General features: G+C 41.5%; 1 protein-coding gene across 10 annotated transcripts in view; it reads right to left on the reverse strand.

The window, feature by feature from the left end:
- CEP112 (centrosomal protein 112) overlaps nt 1–19,791 on the reverse strand; it is a 312,867-nt gene that overhangs the window by 109,734 nt on the left and 183,342 nt on the right. For all 10 annotated transcript variants that reach the window (XR_005554525.1, XR_005554526.1, XR_005554524.1 and 7 more), the window contains one exon: nt 10,268–10,330. Coding sequence is in view for 6 of the 10 variants with exons in the window: in XM_039325516.1 (XP_039181450.1) it covers nt 10,268–10,330 (63 nt within the window). In the remaining 4 variants the exon portion in view is untranslated. The remainder of the gene's footprint in view (nt 1–10,267; nt 10,331–19,791) is intronic.

The following is a 19,791-nucleotide window of genomic DNA, read 5'->3' on the forward strand; positions in this document are numbered from 1 at the left end:
ATGTCCGCCGTTGGAGGTGAAATTCAAAGGGGAGCCAACACGCTTGGGGTTTTTCCTAACCCAAGTCCTCAGCTACATGGAGGAATACGGGCGGGACATCCCCAGCGACAAAGCCCGCATCCGGATCATGCAATCTGCCCTGGACGGACCGGCCGCAGACTGGGTGGTGAACTTGCATGACTCCAATGCCCCAGAACTCAACGACTTCAACCGTTTCATGTCCTCTCTGAGAAGGCGATTTGAAGACCCCCTGCCTGATCGCAAAGCCCGCGAAAGGATAAAAACGATGAGGCAAGGCAAACGCCCGGTGGCTGAATATACACAAGAATTCCGGGCCATTGCCAGCAAACTGAACTGGCCAGAAAACATCCTCCTTAGCCATTTCAAAGACAGACTAAATTATAACCTATATGACGCTTGCCTGCCCCGAGGGGACCCACACCAACTTGAGGAATGGTACGTCTTGGCAGAGGAAGCAGAGATCGACATATTGAAGAGACACCGCCGAGGAAAACAATGGAGCCGCTCCCCGCCTGAGTTGACACACAAACCAGCGAAACCATTGGCTACAGCCAAGAAGCAAATGGGGTGTTTCAAGTGCGGAAGAGAAGGGCATCGAGCTGTAGAATGCCACTCCAAAGCCCCCCAGCACAACCCAGACAGATCCCCAATCAGCAAATCCGGAAAGTCTTCAGCTAAGCCAAAAGAAACTGCCATGAGAATGATGGAAATTGTGGAACCCCCCACTTCTGCTCATCAGGGGGAAAGAACTCCAGCCTACAATGCAGGGCCGGTGGACGCCTCAGGTGACAGCTCGGAGGGCGAACCCCTGGTAAGTGGACGCATTGCACCCATCCTCAAGACAGTGACTATATTAATTCCCCCCATGCCCGAAGCCGTGAAGGTGAAAGCCTTAATAGACTCTGGCTGCACCCGCTGCCTCATTAGCCCGACACCAGTGGGGAATCTGGGCATTCCGTCGAGGAGACTGGAACAACCAATCTCATTTGGCCAGTTAGATGGACCAATAGCAGGGGGGGTGCCAGCTACCCTAACCACTTTACCAATACACCTCTCCCTGGGCAAACATGAGGAGGACACAACGTTTGTGGTGACCCCAGGCATGGAATGCCCAATGATCCTAGGGATGGAATGGTTAAAAAAATGGAACCCCTGGGTGAATTGGAGGATGACAGAAATCAAATTCCCGAAAGGGGACCCTATGGACTTAAAACCCCAAGGGAGGCTACAAGAATCAAGAATAGAAAAAGCATCCATGGGAGAGGAAAAGGGACCACCAGAAATATCAGAGGAATACAGAGACCTTGCTGATGTTTTTAGTGAGGAGAGGGCGGATGAGCTCCCCCCCACTGACCCACAGACTGTGCCATTGAATTCAAGCCTGGGGCAAAACTCCCGAAGCCCAGATTATACTCCATGAGCCCAAAGGAGAAGGAGGAAATTGAAAGATTCATTAAAAAAAAACTAGAGAGAGGGTTCATTGAGCCAGCCAAGCCTAAAGTGGCTGCCCCGGTCCTCTTTAGAGAGAAGAAGGATGGCTCTTTACGCTTATGCGTGGATTATAGGGCCCTGAATACAATCAGTGAAAGCAACCTATACCCTCTGCCCCTCATGAAAGACATGCTGTCACACCTCTCGAAAGGGAAATTTTTTTCTAAACTAGACCTAAGGGAAGCTTACTATCGCGTGAGAATTAAGGAAGGGGATGAATGGAAAACCACATTTAACTGCCCCATGGGGTGCTATCAATTCAAAGTCTTGCCATTTGGATTACAAGGGGGCCCTGCAGTCTTTATGCAATTAATCAATGACATTCTAAGGGAGCACCTGTTTAAGGGGGTCCTTGTTTACTTGGACGACATTCTTATCATCACCGAAACAAAAGAGGAACATGTCAACCTTGTCAGAGCGGTTTTAAAGAAACTGCGAGCCACCCACCTGCGAATTCCACCAGGAAAGGATAGACTACCTAGGTTATCGCATATCCCCCCAGGGCATTGAAATGGACCCAGAGAAGGTCAGAGCAGTATTAGATTGGGCACCACCCCGCACAAGAAAGCAACTACAAAGTTTCCTGGACTTTGCAAACTTTTACCGCCAATTCATCTCCTCATTTGCCCAGATAGCCTTGCCCCTCACTAACTTACTAAAAACGAAGGGAGCATCCTCAGTAAAACCTAGCCAGCCACTAGAACTCATATTTTCCTGTTTTCTCGCCTAGTACCTTAACCACTTTTAGGAAAATCACACAAGTTTTGAGGATGGGAACCAGACTTAGATTGATTTAAACATCAGTGTCCTGGATATGTTGTTTAAGAACAATTTTGGTTCATAAAGACACATTCCTAGTTGCTGCCGTTTTTATATTTATATATCATGTCAAGGAATTGTGCAGGCGTCCAAATGAAGTCAGAGACGCTGACACAAACTTGCAGTTTTATATAAGCAAATATATTTTACATCTATAGTTATAGGAAACAATACAGTCAGGCAAACAGGAGCATCATCAGGTAAATCACAGAGCATACAGGGCACCCAGAAGAAAAAGGTGGGAAAACAGGGAAACTCCCCCTCTACACCCACAGCAACCAATCACAGCGTACATTGCCTCATGCAGGAGCCAGCACTCTCCAATTAATCAACTACAGCGAGGGGAAAAAAATATTTGATCCCCTGCTGATTTTGTATGTTTGCCCACTGACAAAGAAATGATCAGTCTGTAACTTTAGTGGTAGGTTTATTTTAACAGTGAGAGACAGAATAACAACAAAAAAATCCAGAAAAATGCCTGTTCTGTTACTCTGATGCCAGAAGCTTGGTTGAGAAGTATGCTATTCAAGATGGTTATATGTATCATGACTACAGTTATTACTGAGAATTGTGCAGATTTTTTGTGCCTCATAATACTACAATGCAATAAACTATCCTGCAATAGTCTATCTGTCAATAAAAATGGTGGGGTGATATCCTTCGTTTGACTTATTCATCTATAACCCAAACTTTGCATGGGAATCCTGGTTCATGAAACTTTCATTTGCTTATTTAATTTTTATTTATTTGTATTTATTAAATTTATATGCCACCCTTCTCACTATCCAAAGCACTATCTGGACAGCTTACAATGCAATGTAATAAAAGCAAATATAAAAACATTAAAATTAAGAAGAATTAAATAAAACTAAGAACCAAGTGCACAAGCAATAGGGAGGTGGGATCTCCTCTATTACTTCACAACCATCTTTAGCACAAAAGCGTTCCCATCGGGGGCCCAAGCCATCCACCAGCGTCATGTCTTCAGGGCCTTTTAGAAGGCCAAGAGGGTGGAAGCAGATCTCACTTCTAGTGGAAAGATGTTTCAAAGGCAGGGGTCAGGGCAGAAATGGCTCTTCTCCTGGATCCCACGAGCTAGAATTCCTTGACCAACGGGATCTGTAGCAAGGCCCTTCTGCCCTCAGCCACTGAAGCAGGACAGTTCCTCAGATAACCTGGCCCCATGTCATGAAGGGCTTGATAACCAACACTTTGAATTGGACCTGAAAGCAAACTGGCAACCAGCACAGCTCATGCAACAGAGGTGTTAATATGTGCCAACTTAGAGGTATCTAGACCTGCCTGTGTGGCTTTCTGTACGAATTGTAGTTTCTGAATACTCTTCAAGGCTAGCCACATGTAGAGTGCATTGCAATACAGGTAGTCCTTGACTTATGACCACATTGAGCCCAAAATTTCTGTTGTCAAGCCAGACAGTTGTTAAGGGAGTTTTGCCCTATTTTACAATTTTTCCTTACCATAATTGTGAAGTGAATCTCTGCAGTTGTTAAGTTAGTAACATGGTTAAATGAATCTTACTTCCCCATTGACTTTGCTTGTCAGAAGGTGATCACATGGCCCCAGAAACACTGTAGCTGTCATAAACACATGCCAGTTTCCAAGTATCCAAATTCTGATCAAGTAACCACGGAGATGCTTGCAACGGTCGTAAGTGTGAAAAATGGCCATAAGTCACTTTTTTCAGTGCCATTGTAACTTTGAACAGTCACTAAATGAATGGTTGTAAATTGACAACAAGCTGTAGTCCAAATGAGAGATGACCTAGGCATGAGGGATTGAGCTAACTTTTAGTCATCTATCTGAATGAACCACTATAATTTCATAAATAATTTCAATTACACCTGAGATATATTCTACAAATGAAGACTGCATCCAGACTTCATTGCTGACCTCTTTCATTATTGTGAAATCCTGTCTCTGAGTTTTGCAAAAGATCCAGCTGTTGCAAAGGCTTCCTAAGTGATGCATTCCTCCATGCGCAGATGAAACCCAGTGCCATAATTCCTTCTTATCACAATGCTTCTACAGAGGAACTTGCATATAAACTCCTTACATCTTCACAACTAGCTGGGAGCTAAGACAACCACCATAGAAGAAATGTTCAGTGATTCTTGAGCCTGCAGCTAAACTTTCTATTCATTTACTCTTTCTCAGAGGTTATGTTTGCACATGTAGTCAAAAGGTAAATCCCCAATTAAACAAATGTGTTTTTTAGATCAGTAAAGAGAGGTTCCCACTCACAGATTTTCATCTGGATGGATAATACACCAAAATTTCAAAAGTAAACAGAAAAAGAGATTTTCCCCAGCCCTCCATTGCTGGTAAAGAATACTTGATAGGACATAGGAAGATTATCCAAAGCCCTTCCTTTTTGGCTACAGAGCAAAATAGTTCAATCTTTTTGTAATCCTCAAGAGGGGAAGGGGGAAAGGAGAGGCTTGCCTGAACAGATTTAAAAAAAAAAAAATCCTCTGGGCCTCACCCTTTCTGGTAAGGAGTCTTTTTCTCAAGGGACAGTGAGCAGGATTGTGGTTAGATACAAGACACATTAAGGGAATAAACACATCCTCAGATAATGAAGGCTTGGAATGAGAACTGGCGAAAGCCAGGGGAGAGTTGGTTTCTTGGAAAAAGACAAAGCCTGAGAAAAACAAAGGGCAATATTCCAGGTTTATGAAAAAGTAAATTATCTGTGGTAATGTGCCAAACTGATTTCCCTGGCGATTGGAGGTTAAGGAGACGCTCTAGATCAGGACTCATACCAAGTCAAAGGAGGAAATGTCATCATTCAAAAGCCTCTGATCAACAGCTGGAAATCTGTTAAGGAGCAAGGCTTACTCAGATGAATTACTGAATTACCGAGAAACAGGAACAGCAAAATGAAATACACTGTCAGGCATTTGTGCTTTATTTTTTGTGGGTGTGTCTGCTTGATTGTTTCTTGGAAATTGCCCTTGGTAACTTTCGCGTTTGAAGTTTGTAAGGCCAACTTTGCTTCCTGTATTTTTGTTCCTTCTTAGGCCCTTTGAGCTACAGATCTCCCCCAGTGTGGATCTGTACCCAATCGCTCTGATAGCATTTTATGGGACATTAATTTTAAGACATTGTTTGCTGTCTTATTGGCATTATGTTCTTTATTTTTCCATCTGTAATTGGCTTTGTACGTGATTCCTAAAGCTAAAAGTAATCTTTACATTTTTATTTTTAATAGTTAATTTTTAAAATATAAATTGTGCTTTTGTTCCAACACCTCAGAAGGAGAGGAGGAATTATTTTCTCTGGTCACACTCCTAAAATTACAGTGACCAGGAGGTGGCAGTATAGAGTTCATGTTTCTTTTTCATTGTTTTTATTATACTTAACTGTTATTGAATTCATCAGGACTTAAAGCACTGGGTTTGTTTGTTTGTTTATTAATCTTACACACGTATATCTAAAGTTTAATTTAGGCAAAGCTTCTTCATAAATGCTCTCAAAGTCTTTTTAGACTGAAGCCGTATAAATGAAAATAACTACTTGTGCTGGTTTATGACAGTGACACTGCTATTTCATTTCAACTAAGAATTTATTCCCTGGCAAGTAATGGTCTTCAGAGTGTGAGATCCCCTATTTGTCTCACATTCTGTTGTGATCAGAGGAGGAGGCTAGGTCAAAGTATTTCCCCAAAATAGGTGGCAGCAGCAGAAATACAGCCTAACAGCTATTCCACAAAGGTAGAGCAAAAGAACAGGCAGTACTAGAGGACTTGGGGGAACTTAGGCAGGCAACCCAGCCCTTCTCAGTTGCTACAGCATGGCATGGCTAATTAAATCATCAATTCCCCTGACCATCTGACATATATACATGTTATAGCAGTGTAGATCACCAGATATGTAAAACTGTAATCTGTCAGTGAATTTTTAACTCTCAGCTGCTGCAAAAGGAAATTGGCACTTTCCACTTCTTAGGTCTCTCTCTCCCCATCCCCTAGACTCTACAAGTAAGGGGTGGGGGGAAGTGTGGAGTAATCAGGGTCAGTGCTGTTACTCACACCCACCAACAACCTACCATTTTTCACACCCATATAGCAGGGAAGACACAATATAACTATCTGTTGGACCAACCTTTTAGCTTGCCTGGGCTGCACTTAGCGAAGAGGAATTGTCTTCCGCCCCATATCAAATATATAGTACGATTAATGTATATAAATATCACTAAAAACCACACAATAATAATAAAAATTTACAATTTTGTGGGGCCACATTACTAGCTGCTAGGACTGGGTACACATGCCAGATTTAGACAATGCTTCTCTGAAATTGCATAAGTCATATGTATGTCCCTAGATTAAAGAACCCTAGTTACAAGTCAGCCACTTTGTCTTTTTCAGGATATTTATGGGTTATAATATGGAGAGACTTTGCAAGTGCACAGAACAGACTTTGATCTATGTTGTATATTAATTTAACATTGAAATCTATGCCTTGCGACTAAAATGAACAAAAATTGAATTACACAACTGTAAAAGTGAATTGTCTTTGTTTACATATTTTAAATTTTATAACATTTAATTACTACTAAAGGATGGAATACTTAATACACTTACGTACAACAATCTTCCCTACCTTGGTGCTTTCCAAAAGTTTTTGGATTGCAACTCAGCCATTGGTTATGCTGGCAAGGCATTTTGGAGTTGCAACAGCAAATCTAGAGAAGACCAGATTGGGAAATGATAACTTGGTGTAAACTCTTCTGAATACTATTTGACTGAGCTTGTAGTAATGCAGAGGGGATCACATAGTAAGGATACTGAAGCATTTGTCCATATAAAGATACCCTGCAATATTAAACTGAATTCCAGTAAGGAAAAAAAAAAATCTAGGAACTATTTTGCAGCTTTTTAATTTGAATATTTCATTTGATTTTGTAGCCAGAAAAATAATTCAAAGGAAGCAAATGTTCCTTACATAATGCTATAGTAATAGGGGTGTGCAAAATAAAAAATATATTTTGTTTCAAAGCTGAAACTATTGCGTTCTAGAAGTGCTGCCAAATCATTATTTAAACCAATGCCTATACTGGAACATCCCTGGCTAAAGGGAAGCAGGGAGGGAAGGGATCAGAAAGACCAGGAGAGAATACCCCAATAGGGGTAAGTTTCACAGCTTAATCTGAAATAATTCAGCTGAAGCAAAACTCAGAATGCTTTAGCTGTTCTGGATTCTGCACACAGCAAAATCCAAAGGGATCCCAGGGTGATTGCCAGATCCCCAAATCTGTTGCATCTTGTACTCCACATTGTCTGTCTATTGAGTCACCCACCCTAATCTTCTTAGCATCTTCCACCCTATCTCTCCTCTGACACTCATGTCCTGATTCTTCCAGGATGTTTTTTTCCTCTCTCACATCAGTTGCTGCTTTTGTTGCTAATGCTCCAGTGCACATATTCACCAGTGATGATCCAGGAGGGCATACTGCATCAACCCCAATCTTGCCAGGGTCTTCACTCTATCTCCTCTCAATAGCAGCTGCTGCAGATGTCCACGTGCATCATCACTAAGGATAGTTGTCAGTCTTAGCTTTGCCCTACTCTTACCTTCATACACATCACTTCAGTCTGGAACATTTTGATCCACAAATTGCTACAAACCAAGCTTTGTTTTGAACAGGGACCTACAAAATCAGCTGTTTCATGCAAGAAAGAATAAATGAATGAAACACTCTGCCCATTCCTAGACTGAATCTATTCCTTTTAAAACAATCCAGTTTTATGCTTCAATTCACATCAAATGATGCTCACATAACTTCTAAAAGCAGTAAGCAAACCAATGATTAGGCACTAATATTTAGGGAGGGGGGAAAGAAATATTATTTATTCTGAACACATTTACAAACAAGTTCTTGAAGTACATTTTCTTTTGAAAATGGCCCAGTAGGCAATAGAAAGTTAGAGACCATACACAATTTACAAATAACCTATTATTTACATTACAAAACTGTGTTTAAATGGTAGCCAGGCCACTGAAAAATTAAGAGAAATTAAGGTGACAGAATTGTAGATGAAGTTCAATTTTAAATTAATTTCTAATGGCAAAAACATATTTTATACACGACTCATCCTATTAGACTTCTGTAAATACAAGCAAATACACAAACACACTGATTAGAAGGGTGTCCATTGGTTTCCCAGAGTATATTCACACCCTCAGCGGCGTCAGCATTTCAGGCTTTTATATTTTAATTGGGAATAATTATTTCCATGGGTGTCTATATAAATGCTGTATCTACTTGTAGCTGAACTTTACCATAAGGATTTCATGGATATGTCCAAGTAGATTTCTTGGCAACTATATGGAACGGGTTTGCCATGGCCTATCTTTTTTCCCAGTCTAGCCTACACACTGAGATTTCCTGGAAGCCTTACACCCATACCTTCTAACCAAATTTGACCCTGTTTAGCTTTCCCAAGTTTGATTATGGTGCTGTAACATCTAGGCCAGACTGCATAATATGCAGGAGATATATTTCAAGCAACTATTTTCATTCTGCTTGTGCAATAAAGTAATCAAGTTCCAGCAGATCTAATGCTCAGGGAGGAGTCAGTGCAAGCCTTAAAATAATTATTTAGTCTTCCTTTCCATTCTATGTTATCTCTCCACTGATACCACATTTATGGCTTTCTACTATTTTCCTAATGATACAAAATGAGTTCCACCAGGCTGTACTAATGAACAATTATTCTTCATAATTAAAAGAGTAAATGTAAATATAATTTGGTCATGCTTAACCTATACTAATAACAGCGCAATAATCAATTGAACTATATTATAGAAATCTGACCCTTCCTCTCCAAGCAAGAAGGGGGAAAATGGAGCAAATGCCCTTTCCAATTTTGATAGAAGCCAATATAGAATTATTGAATTCTTTATAGAATTACCAAAGTAAGCAAGAGAAGGAACATGTTGACCACTGGGATACCTCTGAACAGTTCAACATAGTTGTTTTTACTGGTGGACTGATGTGGGCACAACTACTCTTGAAAGAACTTTATCTGAAAAGGTAGAGCTAGACAGGAGCAATCTATTTAAAATTACACCCCCCCCCAAATGCTATCAGTGTTTCTATATTCAAGGATGATGTTATCATAAAGATTGTATCTGCACAGGGAGAAAAAATTAAAAAGCAACATCATGCCCAAATACTAGTGTCTTATGGGATAATGTACTCACAATAATTTGTAATCAATCATCTTTCACCCCACCTAAATACGGCAAATATCTCCATGTTCAAGTAATATATAATCCAGGATGTCCTAAGCATGTAGGAACTGACCATCTTTTTTTAGGCCTCAGTCCCAGCCATGATAAAGGACACTAGAATCTCTTATTTCTCTTTCCACTTCCATCTACAATGGCATGACTGGGTTGACAGCACTGCAAAGTCAGGAGATTGTGTGTAACCTACCAATTTCTTTCTTTTTTCACCCTAGAGTAAAGATGAAAACTAAAACAGCCATGGATATTGTACACAGAGATAACCTCTTAGGATTAGCTGGCTAGATCCAATGACCCAATTCTGGTATTTATGTGAGATGTTAGCTTCTCCTTATAACTAAATTAACACTACTGTAAGAACCAGACTGTGTATTTGTAGAATTTCATTTTAATGCCACAGGTTGGCAAATTCATTATTTAAATTTACTGATATTGAGTGGGTGGGTAACATGTGAGAATAAACCGTAAAAAGCGAAGTAACATCTGCCAATAGCAGAATTTAACTTTATGGAAAGGAAACAGGTGTTAGAATAAATCCTGGTAATATAAGTATAGGTATCAATGTGGTTTTTCTGTTTTCATCTTTAACTGAAAAGACAAAAAAAGAGAGAAAACTTTCCTAAAGAAATATCATTGTGTATGCTTCATTTTTTGTTTCCTACCTGTGAAGATTTGGCGAGCTTCTGACTGTATTCCTTTTCAATCTGCTTCAACTTGCTGTTGGCCTGAAAGACACAAACAAAAAGGGAAACCAGATTATCTCAGATGAAGAACGTGTACAGACATTTTGCCACTGACCTCTGTTGCCTGGCACTTCGTCTGCATGCCTATCACTAAGCAGCTGGGAGCTTTGCCAATTCCAACGCCCTTTTGTGGCAGCCAAAAAAACCCTAGGGCTTGCCTTTGATCTAGGGCCAGCTATTCATCACTTGAAAGAGAGGGAGGGGGGAAAGGGAGGAGAATAGCACTGCTGCTGCCAATTATTAAAAAAACATAAAGGCCTCTGTGGATTTTTTTTTAAGTTTGGGGGGGGGGAAGAGGGAGAGTGAGTTTATCTGAATGACCTCATCTCAGTAAGAAGAAAAAAGGGAAGGGAAGGGGAAAAAAGTCACCAGCTCTACTGGGGGCTGGGAGGATATAATGTGACAGATACTCTATGATATTGTATGCCAACTGATGCCTGCTAGTTCCTTTTAAATATTCCCACGTACCTTTTTGACTAAAAATTGGCTTCCATTAACTCAAATTCCATGACTACACTATAGAATCATTTGAGCTTATTTTGACCCATAGCTCTCTTCTTCTCCCTTTTTAGCTTCTCTTTTGCATCTCAAAGGTAAGAAGTAAACAATCTGGAAATAGGGCTTATTTGTTGATTTGATATTACATGCAGTTGCAAGAGCAGGATTTCTAAAACTACCTCAACCCCCCAACTTTCAAAGAAATATTTACCTAGATTTCTCTGTTGACTTAAAACAGTTAAGAATCTATCCCAACTTTTCAAAGGATAACCCTCGTACTTAATTATGAACTAATGAATGTGCCCTGTTCCCATGTTTCTGGACACAAGGCACAAAATACTATATTCTAAAAAAACGAATGGGTAATTTGGCACATTGGAAATGGGACAATAACTCTGAGGCACATGTTTCCCTGTTCTTTTATTGAGCAGGGAAATATGTGTATGCACAATTACTACACCCTTGTACAATATTTTTCTTTGTTAAGAGGAAACAAGCAACTTTGGACAACACCCATTTATTAAGAAAGTGTAAGGCAAAACTAGTCAGTCAAGCTATTGACTTTGTAGCTGAACCAATGGTTCCATTTTCAAATTAAATTCTGTAGCTGTAAATTGAAATTAGGTCTTTTAGCTTAATACAGAAATATTTAGCAAGTATCAACAGGGAATTACATTGATATAAAAATATCAAAATGTGGGCACAGCATATTAAAGGGAGTCCTTGACTTACGACCACAATCGAGTCCAAAATTTCCATTGCTAGGCAGGGCAGTTGTTACATGAGCTTTGTCCCACTTTACAACCTTTCTTGCCACAGTTGTTAAATGAATCACTGCAGTTATTAAATTAGTAGCACAGTTAAGTGAATCTTGCTTCCCCGTTTATTTATTTATTTAATTTATTTATATGCTGCCCAATCCCAAAGGACTCAGGGCGGCGTACAAAATTAAAACAATCATCGAGAATAAAACAATAAAATAATTCAATCATACCGCAAGTCCGATCATGTCCCGCCCCCCCGGGGACATCAGCCCCAGGCCTGCTGGAACAGGAGAGTTTTAACGGCTTTCTTAAAGGCCGGCAGGGTGGGAGTTGTTCGAACCTCGGGGGGAAGTTGATTCCACCAGGTCGGAGCCACCACAGAAAAGGCCCTTCCCCGAGGGCCCGCCAGCTGACATTGTCTGGCCGACGGGACCTGAAGGAGGCCCAATCTATGGGACCTCACCGGTCTCTGGGAACTGTGCGGCAGTATGCGGTCCGGTAAGTAACCTGGCCCTATGCCATGAAGGGCTTTAAAGGTGATAACCAACACCTTGAATTGCGTCCGGAGACCCACAGGAAGCCAGTGCAGCTCGTGGAGGATAGATGACACGTGGGCGTACCTTGGCCCGCCCACAATCGCTCTCGCGGCTGCATTCTGAACCAACTGCAGCCTCCGAACGCTCTTCAAGGGTAGCCCCATGTAGAGCGCATTACAGTAATCCAGTCTTGAGGTGACGAGGGCATGAGTGACTGTGAGTAAAGCCTCTCGGTCCATATAAGGCCGCAACTGGTGCACCAGGCAAACCTGGGCAAAGGTCCCCCTGGCCACAGCCGATAGATGTTGTTCCAAATTTAGCTGTGAGTCCAGGAGGACACCCAAGTTGCGTGCCTGCACTGAGGGAGGTAAATTTGCCCCCCCCAGGACTAATGATGGACCATCCAGTTGACCTTTGGGAGGCAAGACCCAGAGCCACTCGGTCTTGTCAGGGTTGAGTCTAAGCCTGTTCACCCCCATCCAGACCCTCACATCTTCCAGGCACCGGCACATCACGTCAACTGCTTCACTGAAAGGACACGGGGTGGAGATATACAATTGGGTATCATCCGCGTACTGATGATACTTCACCCCGTGTCGCCGAATGATCTCACCCAGCGGTTTCATGTAGATGTTAAAAAGGAGGGGGGACAGAACCGAGCCCTGAGGCACCCCATGATCGAGGCGCCTAGGGGTCGATCTCTGTCCGCCCGCCAGCACCGACTGCGACCTGTCAGAGAGGTAGGAGGAGAACCACCGCAATACGGTGCTGCCCACCCCCACCTCTCTGAGACGACGCAGAAGGATACCATGGTCGATGGTATCGAAAGCCGCTGAGAGGTCAAGAAGCACCAGGATAGAGGGAGTGACCCCTATCCCGGGCTCGCCAGAGGTCATCGGTCAGTGCGACCAAAGCAGTCTCAGTGCTGTAGCCGGGCCTGAAACCAGATTGAAAAGGGTCCAGATAATTAGTTTCATCCAAGGATCGCAAGAGTTGGGACGCCACCACCTTCTCTACAACCTTCCCCACAAAGGGGAGGTTGGAGACAGGACGAAAGTTCTTCAAAACAGCTGGGTCCAGGGAAGGCTTCTTGAGGAGGGGCCTCACCACCGCTTCCTTTAAAGGTTGCGGGAAAGACCCCTCCATCAAGGAGGCATTGATTATTGCCTGGAGCCAGCCTCGTGTCACCTCCCTACTGGCAGAAACCAGCCAGGAGGGGCACGGGTCCAATAAACAGGTGGCGGCATTCATTGCCCTCACGGCCTTGTCCACTTCATCAGGGGTCACAGGCTCAAACTCGCTCCAGATAACATGACTAAGACCAGCCCCCGGCAACTCGGCTGGCACTGCCCAGTTGGAGTCCAGGTCTCTCTGAATCTGAGCGATTTTGTCCGAGAGAAACTGAACAAACTCCTCAGCTCTCCCCTGCAAGGGTTCCTCCGCCTCCTCCACTTTAAGAAGGGAGCGGGTCACCCTAAACAGGCGGCCGGGCGAGATTCTGCGGACGCAATAAGTGCGGAAAAGTGAACACGCTTTGCCGCCCTTATCGCCACTAAATAAGTCCTAAGATAGGCTCTTAATAGTGATCGGTCAGATTCAGAGTTACTGGCCCTCCAACGTCGCTCTAGACGTCTCTTGTGGCGCTTCATCTCCCGGAGCTCCTCAGTAAACCAAGGCGCCCTCCGGGGACCACCACCACAGAGAGGTCGCAAAGGCGCAATTCGATCCAGGGCCCCAGACGCCGCCTCATTCCAGGCCGCAACCAGGGACCCAGACGAGTTGTGGACAAGAGAATCAGGTATTTCCCCAAGCTCCTCCTGGAACCGATCTGGGTCCATTAGGCGCCTGGGGCGGAACCACCTAGTCGGCTCCCTCTCCCTGCGATGGGGGAGTGATGCTCTGAAGTCCAGCCTCAATAGGAAATGATCTGTCCATGACAAGGGTGAGATCTCTATTCCCCCTAATTCCAGATCATGTCTCCATTGCCCTGAGAAAAACACAAGGTCGAGTATGTGACCACCCCTATGAGTCGGATCCTGGATTACCTGGGTCAGGTCCATGGTTGCCATGGAAGCCATGAACTCCTGCGCCGCCTCTGAGCGATCGCCGAGTGATGGTAGGTTAAAGTCCCCCAGTACCATAAGTCTGGGGAACTCCACCGCCAACCCGGCTACTGACTCCAGCAACGCAGGCAGGGCTGTTGCAATGCAGCTGGGAGGTAGGTACGTCAGCAGCAAGCCCAACTGAACCCGTGAACCCAACTTCAATAGGAGGGACTCACACTCAACAACCTCCGGGGCAGGAATCCCACGAGGACTCAAGGACTTCCGAGCGATGACTGCCACTCCCCCACCCCTGCCCTGATGTCGAGGCTGATGAAGCACCACAAACCTGTCCGGGCACATCTCCGAGAGAGAGACACCCCCCTCAGGGCCGCCAAGTTTCGGTTATACATGCCAGGTCCGCCCCACTGTCCAATATTAAATCACGGACAAGGGGGGCTTTGTTGACAACGGACCTGGCATTAAGCAACAGCAGCCTACAACTAGGGCCCTGTACTCCCCTGTCACCAGTACTACAGGATGAGCCTTTTGAGGGGCTGGAACAAGGACTCGCTCTAATATAGCGAGTCCTCATTCCCCAAAGATGGCCAGATTTATTTTCCTTGTTAGAAAGTCACAAAAGTTGATTACATGATCCCGGGACACTGGAGCCATCATAATACATACCAGTTGCCAAGTGTCCAAATTTTGTTCACATGACCGTGGGGATGATGCAACGCTTGTAAGTGTGAAAAATAGTAATAAACAACACTTTTTTCAGTGTTGTAACTTTGAACAGTCACTAAACAAATGGCTGTAAGTTGAGCATTACCTATAACTGCTGGTGATCAAAAACTGCAGAAGGGTGTCAATGTCTTTTCCACATTTGACATAAGAAAAAAAAATGGGCCACCTATACTCTATGACAGTGGTTCTTAACCTTTCTAATGCCGCGACCCCATAATACAGTTCCCCATGTTGTGGTGACCCCCAACCACTTATACATCACTGGGTGCCAAGGGCATGGCCAAAGAAAAGGGGGAAAAAACGGCGGACAGCCTTGTTTGGCGACCCCCGTGAAATGGTCGTTCGACCCCAAATGGGGTCGAGAACCACTGCTCTATGACCATATAAGCATTTTATACACTATATTTCTTGAAGAGGTCATCACCACAGCTGATTGCAGCAAAACATAACAAAAAGCACTATGGCACAATAAAAATTGATATGCTTACTATGGCATCAATTTTTGATATAGTAAATACTACTTCATCAGATACATGGAATGTTAGCTTCAGTTGATAGCATACAATTAACAATGACTTCAGAAGGAATGAAAACTAAGAAACGCAGTCTGCGATACTTGCATTAAAATTTAATATATAATAATTATAGTGACCATTCATAAAAAACAGTTAACAACACATACATTCGGGCATGAGTTAATTAACATTGTCAATGTGGATTAGCTCAATTCAGATTGTTATTTTATTAACAGACTTATATGGCTGCCTATTTCATAATGATTCTAGGTGGCATAAATCATATTTGTTCGTTTATTTAATGTCCAACCTTTATTACTTTTGTAAATTACTCAAGGCACTGAACATACCTAATACTCCTTTCTCCTCTTGTTTTCTTACCTGTTGCCTTAACCACTACACCAAACTGATCTAAAACCAAGATAAAACAAAAATAGCCTTCTCTACAGTTGCAAGACCAAATAGCTTCTCAGCTCAACTTCCATCCTAGCTCAATGCTTGAGGGAAGAGCCAGGTCTTCACCACCTTCTGTAGAGTTAAGGGATAGACATCCATTGAATCTCAGGTAGAAAGTTGTTTCAAAGGGCTGTGGTGGCCACTGAGAAGTCTTGCCCATAAGGTGGCATCTAAGGGAGGAGATCTGGAACTTGCCCACTCACTCTATGTAACTGGCAGATACTCTCATAGTCTTGCAAATAAATTGGCCCTATGCCATGTAAAGCTTTCAAGGTTATAACCCAGGACCTTGAATTTAATTAGTTGATTAATATATTAAATTTAGAGACCATCTCACTGAGTGATTCTGGGCAGTATTCAATGAAAAACATAAAAACCATATAAAAATATTATAACATCAATAAAAAGAGAAATTAAAACAAGGATAGAATAATTAAAGGTAATTATTGCACCCAGAAAGCAACTGGGAGACAGTTTAGTGTATACAGCTGCACTGTAACTCAAGTGAACCATGGGGCACCCAAAACCTGCACATGCTACTGCATTCTGGACCACACTGCAGCTTCTTGGGCTGTCAGCTGTAAATCCACTTTCAATACCATCTCTGCAATTTATTTTGTCAGATAAAATTCTTTCTACATTTAACATTTCTTTTTAGCACAATCTATCATAAGAACACTGTCGACATTGTGACTACTATTTTCTGATTCCATTTTTCAAATGAGTTTCCTTCAGCATATTTATTGTCATAAATATCTTGTATATATTTCCTCTATCTAAAATTAATCCTTTAGTGTCCAGAAATCATGAATTTATTTACTTAACTCCTGCCTTTATTTGTATAAATAACTCAAAGTGGTGGACAAACACAATACTCCTTCCTCCTATTTTCCCCACAACAACCACCCTATGAAGTGAGGTGGGCAGAGAGAGAGAGAGAGTGATTGGTCCAAAGCCATCCAGCCAGCTGTCATACCTAAGGTGGACCTAGAACTGAGAATCTCTTGGCTTCTAGCTTGGTGCCTTAATTACTAAATCAAACCAGCTCTGCATTATTTATCTATGTCTTATAAAAAACAAAAGACAATCCATTTCCCATGAGAACCTGTTCATACTTTATAATTTATTCCTAAAATGTATCATAAAAGTTTCAATATTTCAATTTTATTGTGGCCTTTTAGTTGGTTTATTACTTTCTAAGATCATAATCGTATTTAGCTTTTTGCTGCTTATTTCAGATTTTTAAAGTTCTTAAGCTTATAATAAAAGTTTTCTTTCATTCAGGATAAAAGGCACCCAGCATTTTCAAATTTGTCATTTTGAAGGTCTCTAATAGCTTAGTGGTCAATGAACAATTTTCAAAAGTGATTACAAAGTGAAGTTTGCAAACTTAGTGTCCTTTAAAAGTCTTCACCATGTCTGTGAGCAAGTTGGCTAATCCTGTCATCTCCAAGAGCTCAGACTTACCAAAAATCACTCCTGGTGTTTCCTTGTGGGGACCAGCCATCTGGAGCATATGTGGGCAATCTCCCATCCTCTCTTTATCCAGAGAGTTTCCAAGGAAACAGTCTGCTCACCAGTTCCTTAGTCTTTGCTATGACTGTCAACTCTGCTTTCCTGGAGAAATCTTCAGTTTGCCATACTTCCCCCAAAAGTCCAGGTAATACTTCAAAGTTTATGAACAAAGTTTGAATTTTCAATATTTCTGCTCAAATGTGACCTAAAACGTGATCTGTTCTTCACCCAAGTCTTGAGACCAGATAAAGAGAAACCAATTGAACAAATGAGTCAAAAACATTATTGATTTGATAAAGAGAAAGATGAGGGGGGACATGATAGCAGTGTTCCATTATCTCAGGGGCTGCCACAAAGAAGAGGGAGTCAAGCTATTCTCCAAAGCACCTGAAGGCAGGACAAGAAGCAATGGATGGAAATTAATCAAGGAGAGAAGCAACCTAGAACTAAGGAGAAACTTCCTGACAGCTAGAACAATTAACCAGTGGAACAACCTGCCTCCAGAAGCGGTTAATGCTCCAACACTGGAAGTTTTTAAGAAGAGACTGGACAGCCATTTGTCCAAAATGGTATAGGGTTTCCTGCCTGAGCAGGAGGTTGGACTAGATGACCTCCAAGGTCCCTTCCAACATTATTATTGTTATTATTATTTATTATTATTATTACTGATTTATTGAGGAAAAAAATCCAATGCTAGATATAAATGGAATAAAAATTTGTGGCTGGCAAAAAAGTATGTAAACCTTTGCTTTCAAGTACCGTTGTGTCCTTCTTGGGCATCAATTAAAATAAAAAGGTGACAGGTGAGTTCTAATTTTGAATAAACTTTAACAATGATACATACATCTGACATTAGCATGTGTAAGAAGAACATTAAATTCACTTATTAAGTAAACATAGATTGTTCAGGCATGTTTCCAACGTGGGCAACTTCTTCTGATTGATCAGTATTTTTTTTATATTTTTGAGGGATGTAGGAAGTATGCAATGATTTTATCATGACAGAAAGGGGAGAATTACTGGCCTTTCAGCCTCATTTGAATTATTAACAGAAATTGATTTGGTCACTCTGATGGACAACCACTGTCAAAAACTGGACAAGATAGTCCATCCTAATTAATCTCTTCACAGATTTTAATGCTACTAGTTATAATATCTTCTTAAACCACCTAGCCGTTGCAGAACTTTTATAAAAGTTCTAATACTTCCTGACAAATTTCCAAATATGGCACTGAGAGACTACTGCTTTAATCTGTACACTTTGTATCTTATTTTCTATGGAAACTGATGTCTAGAGATTTGATTTATGAGATCATCATATTGACAAAGTTCCTTGTCCTCTTTCACTAGCTCCCAGCAGTTGTACATTTTGAATTAGCAGCTGAAATGAATGTTAGTTTGGCTATGGTTATGTAAAGCGTATTTTGAATTCAACAACTTTTGTCTTTCAGGTTTATAATATAGAACTGTTTAATATGACCTGGACTGCCTTGCCCCAATACTAGCACTGGTGGAGCCAAAATTTCACTAGGAATTGCCTCACAAATTAATTTTGTTTCAAAAGATCTAACAAAAGGACAAAAGAAATGAATATTGTTTACACTTATGCCTGGAAAAATTCATAATTAATGTTGTAAGCGTGGAAGTATACAGAACTTTTGTCAGTTATGCAGTGCTTTGAACTTACTTTATCTTATTTGTACAAATATTTAATTGTCATGAAATCTGAAAGGAGGACTATTTTAACATTCAGTTTTTTTACATTAGGATCTGTGATTCATATTTTTTTTCTCTTTTAAAATTAAGTAAATTAACTTAAATGTAAATAATGAACTGCATAGTATGAGATGAATATTAATTTTTTCTTAAACATATTTTAAGTAAGAGAATTAATTACTCTATCTCCTCAAAATTAGAACATTATAATGTAACATAAATTAACAAAATTTCCCCTCGGTGTCAGATCAGATTACTCAAATGTCCTCTTCTCTCTTTATCAAAAACTAATCAGTTGAAATGCAAAACAAACTATAAATATCAGAAATTCATTGCTGCATGTCAAGTAAAGACCCATCCTTCTAAGATTAATTCTTTTGGCCAGCCTGGTACATATAAAATCTACAGTGCTTGAAGCCTAAATAAATTCCAAGTGCTGGGAAGGTAGCCAAGCAGAACATCCTCAATCAGCAAGACTGATCCAAAGACATATTAATAACCCACTGGAATTTAGCCCCACATGTGGCCATAGTAGTACATGTCCAGACCATGTGAGTTTATATTTCAATTTCCAAACTCATATCCAACAACAAAACAATTGCATGATGCCCTTTATATACATTCTCTTGGAATTAACACATGAAATTGAGCTTT

The sequence above is a fragment of the Crotalus tigris genome, unplaced genomic scaffold (assembly GCF_016545835.1).
Source record: "Crotalus tigris isolate CLP2741 ecotype Arizona unplaced genomic scaffold, ASM1654583v1 scf7180000024337.5909745, whole genome shotgun sequence".
Taxonomy (NCBI): domain Eukaryota; kingdom Metazoa; phylum Chordata; class Lepidosauria; order Squamata; family Viperidae; genus Crotalus; species Crotalus tigris.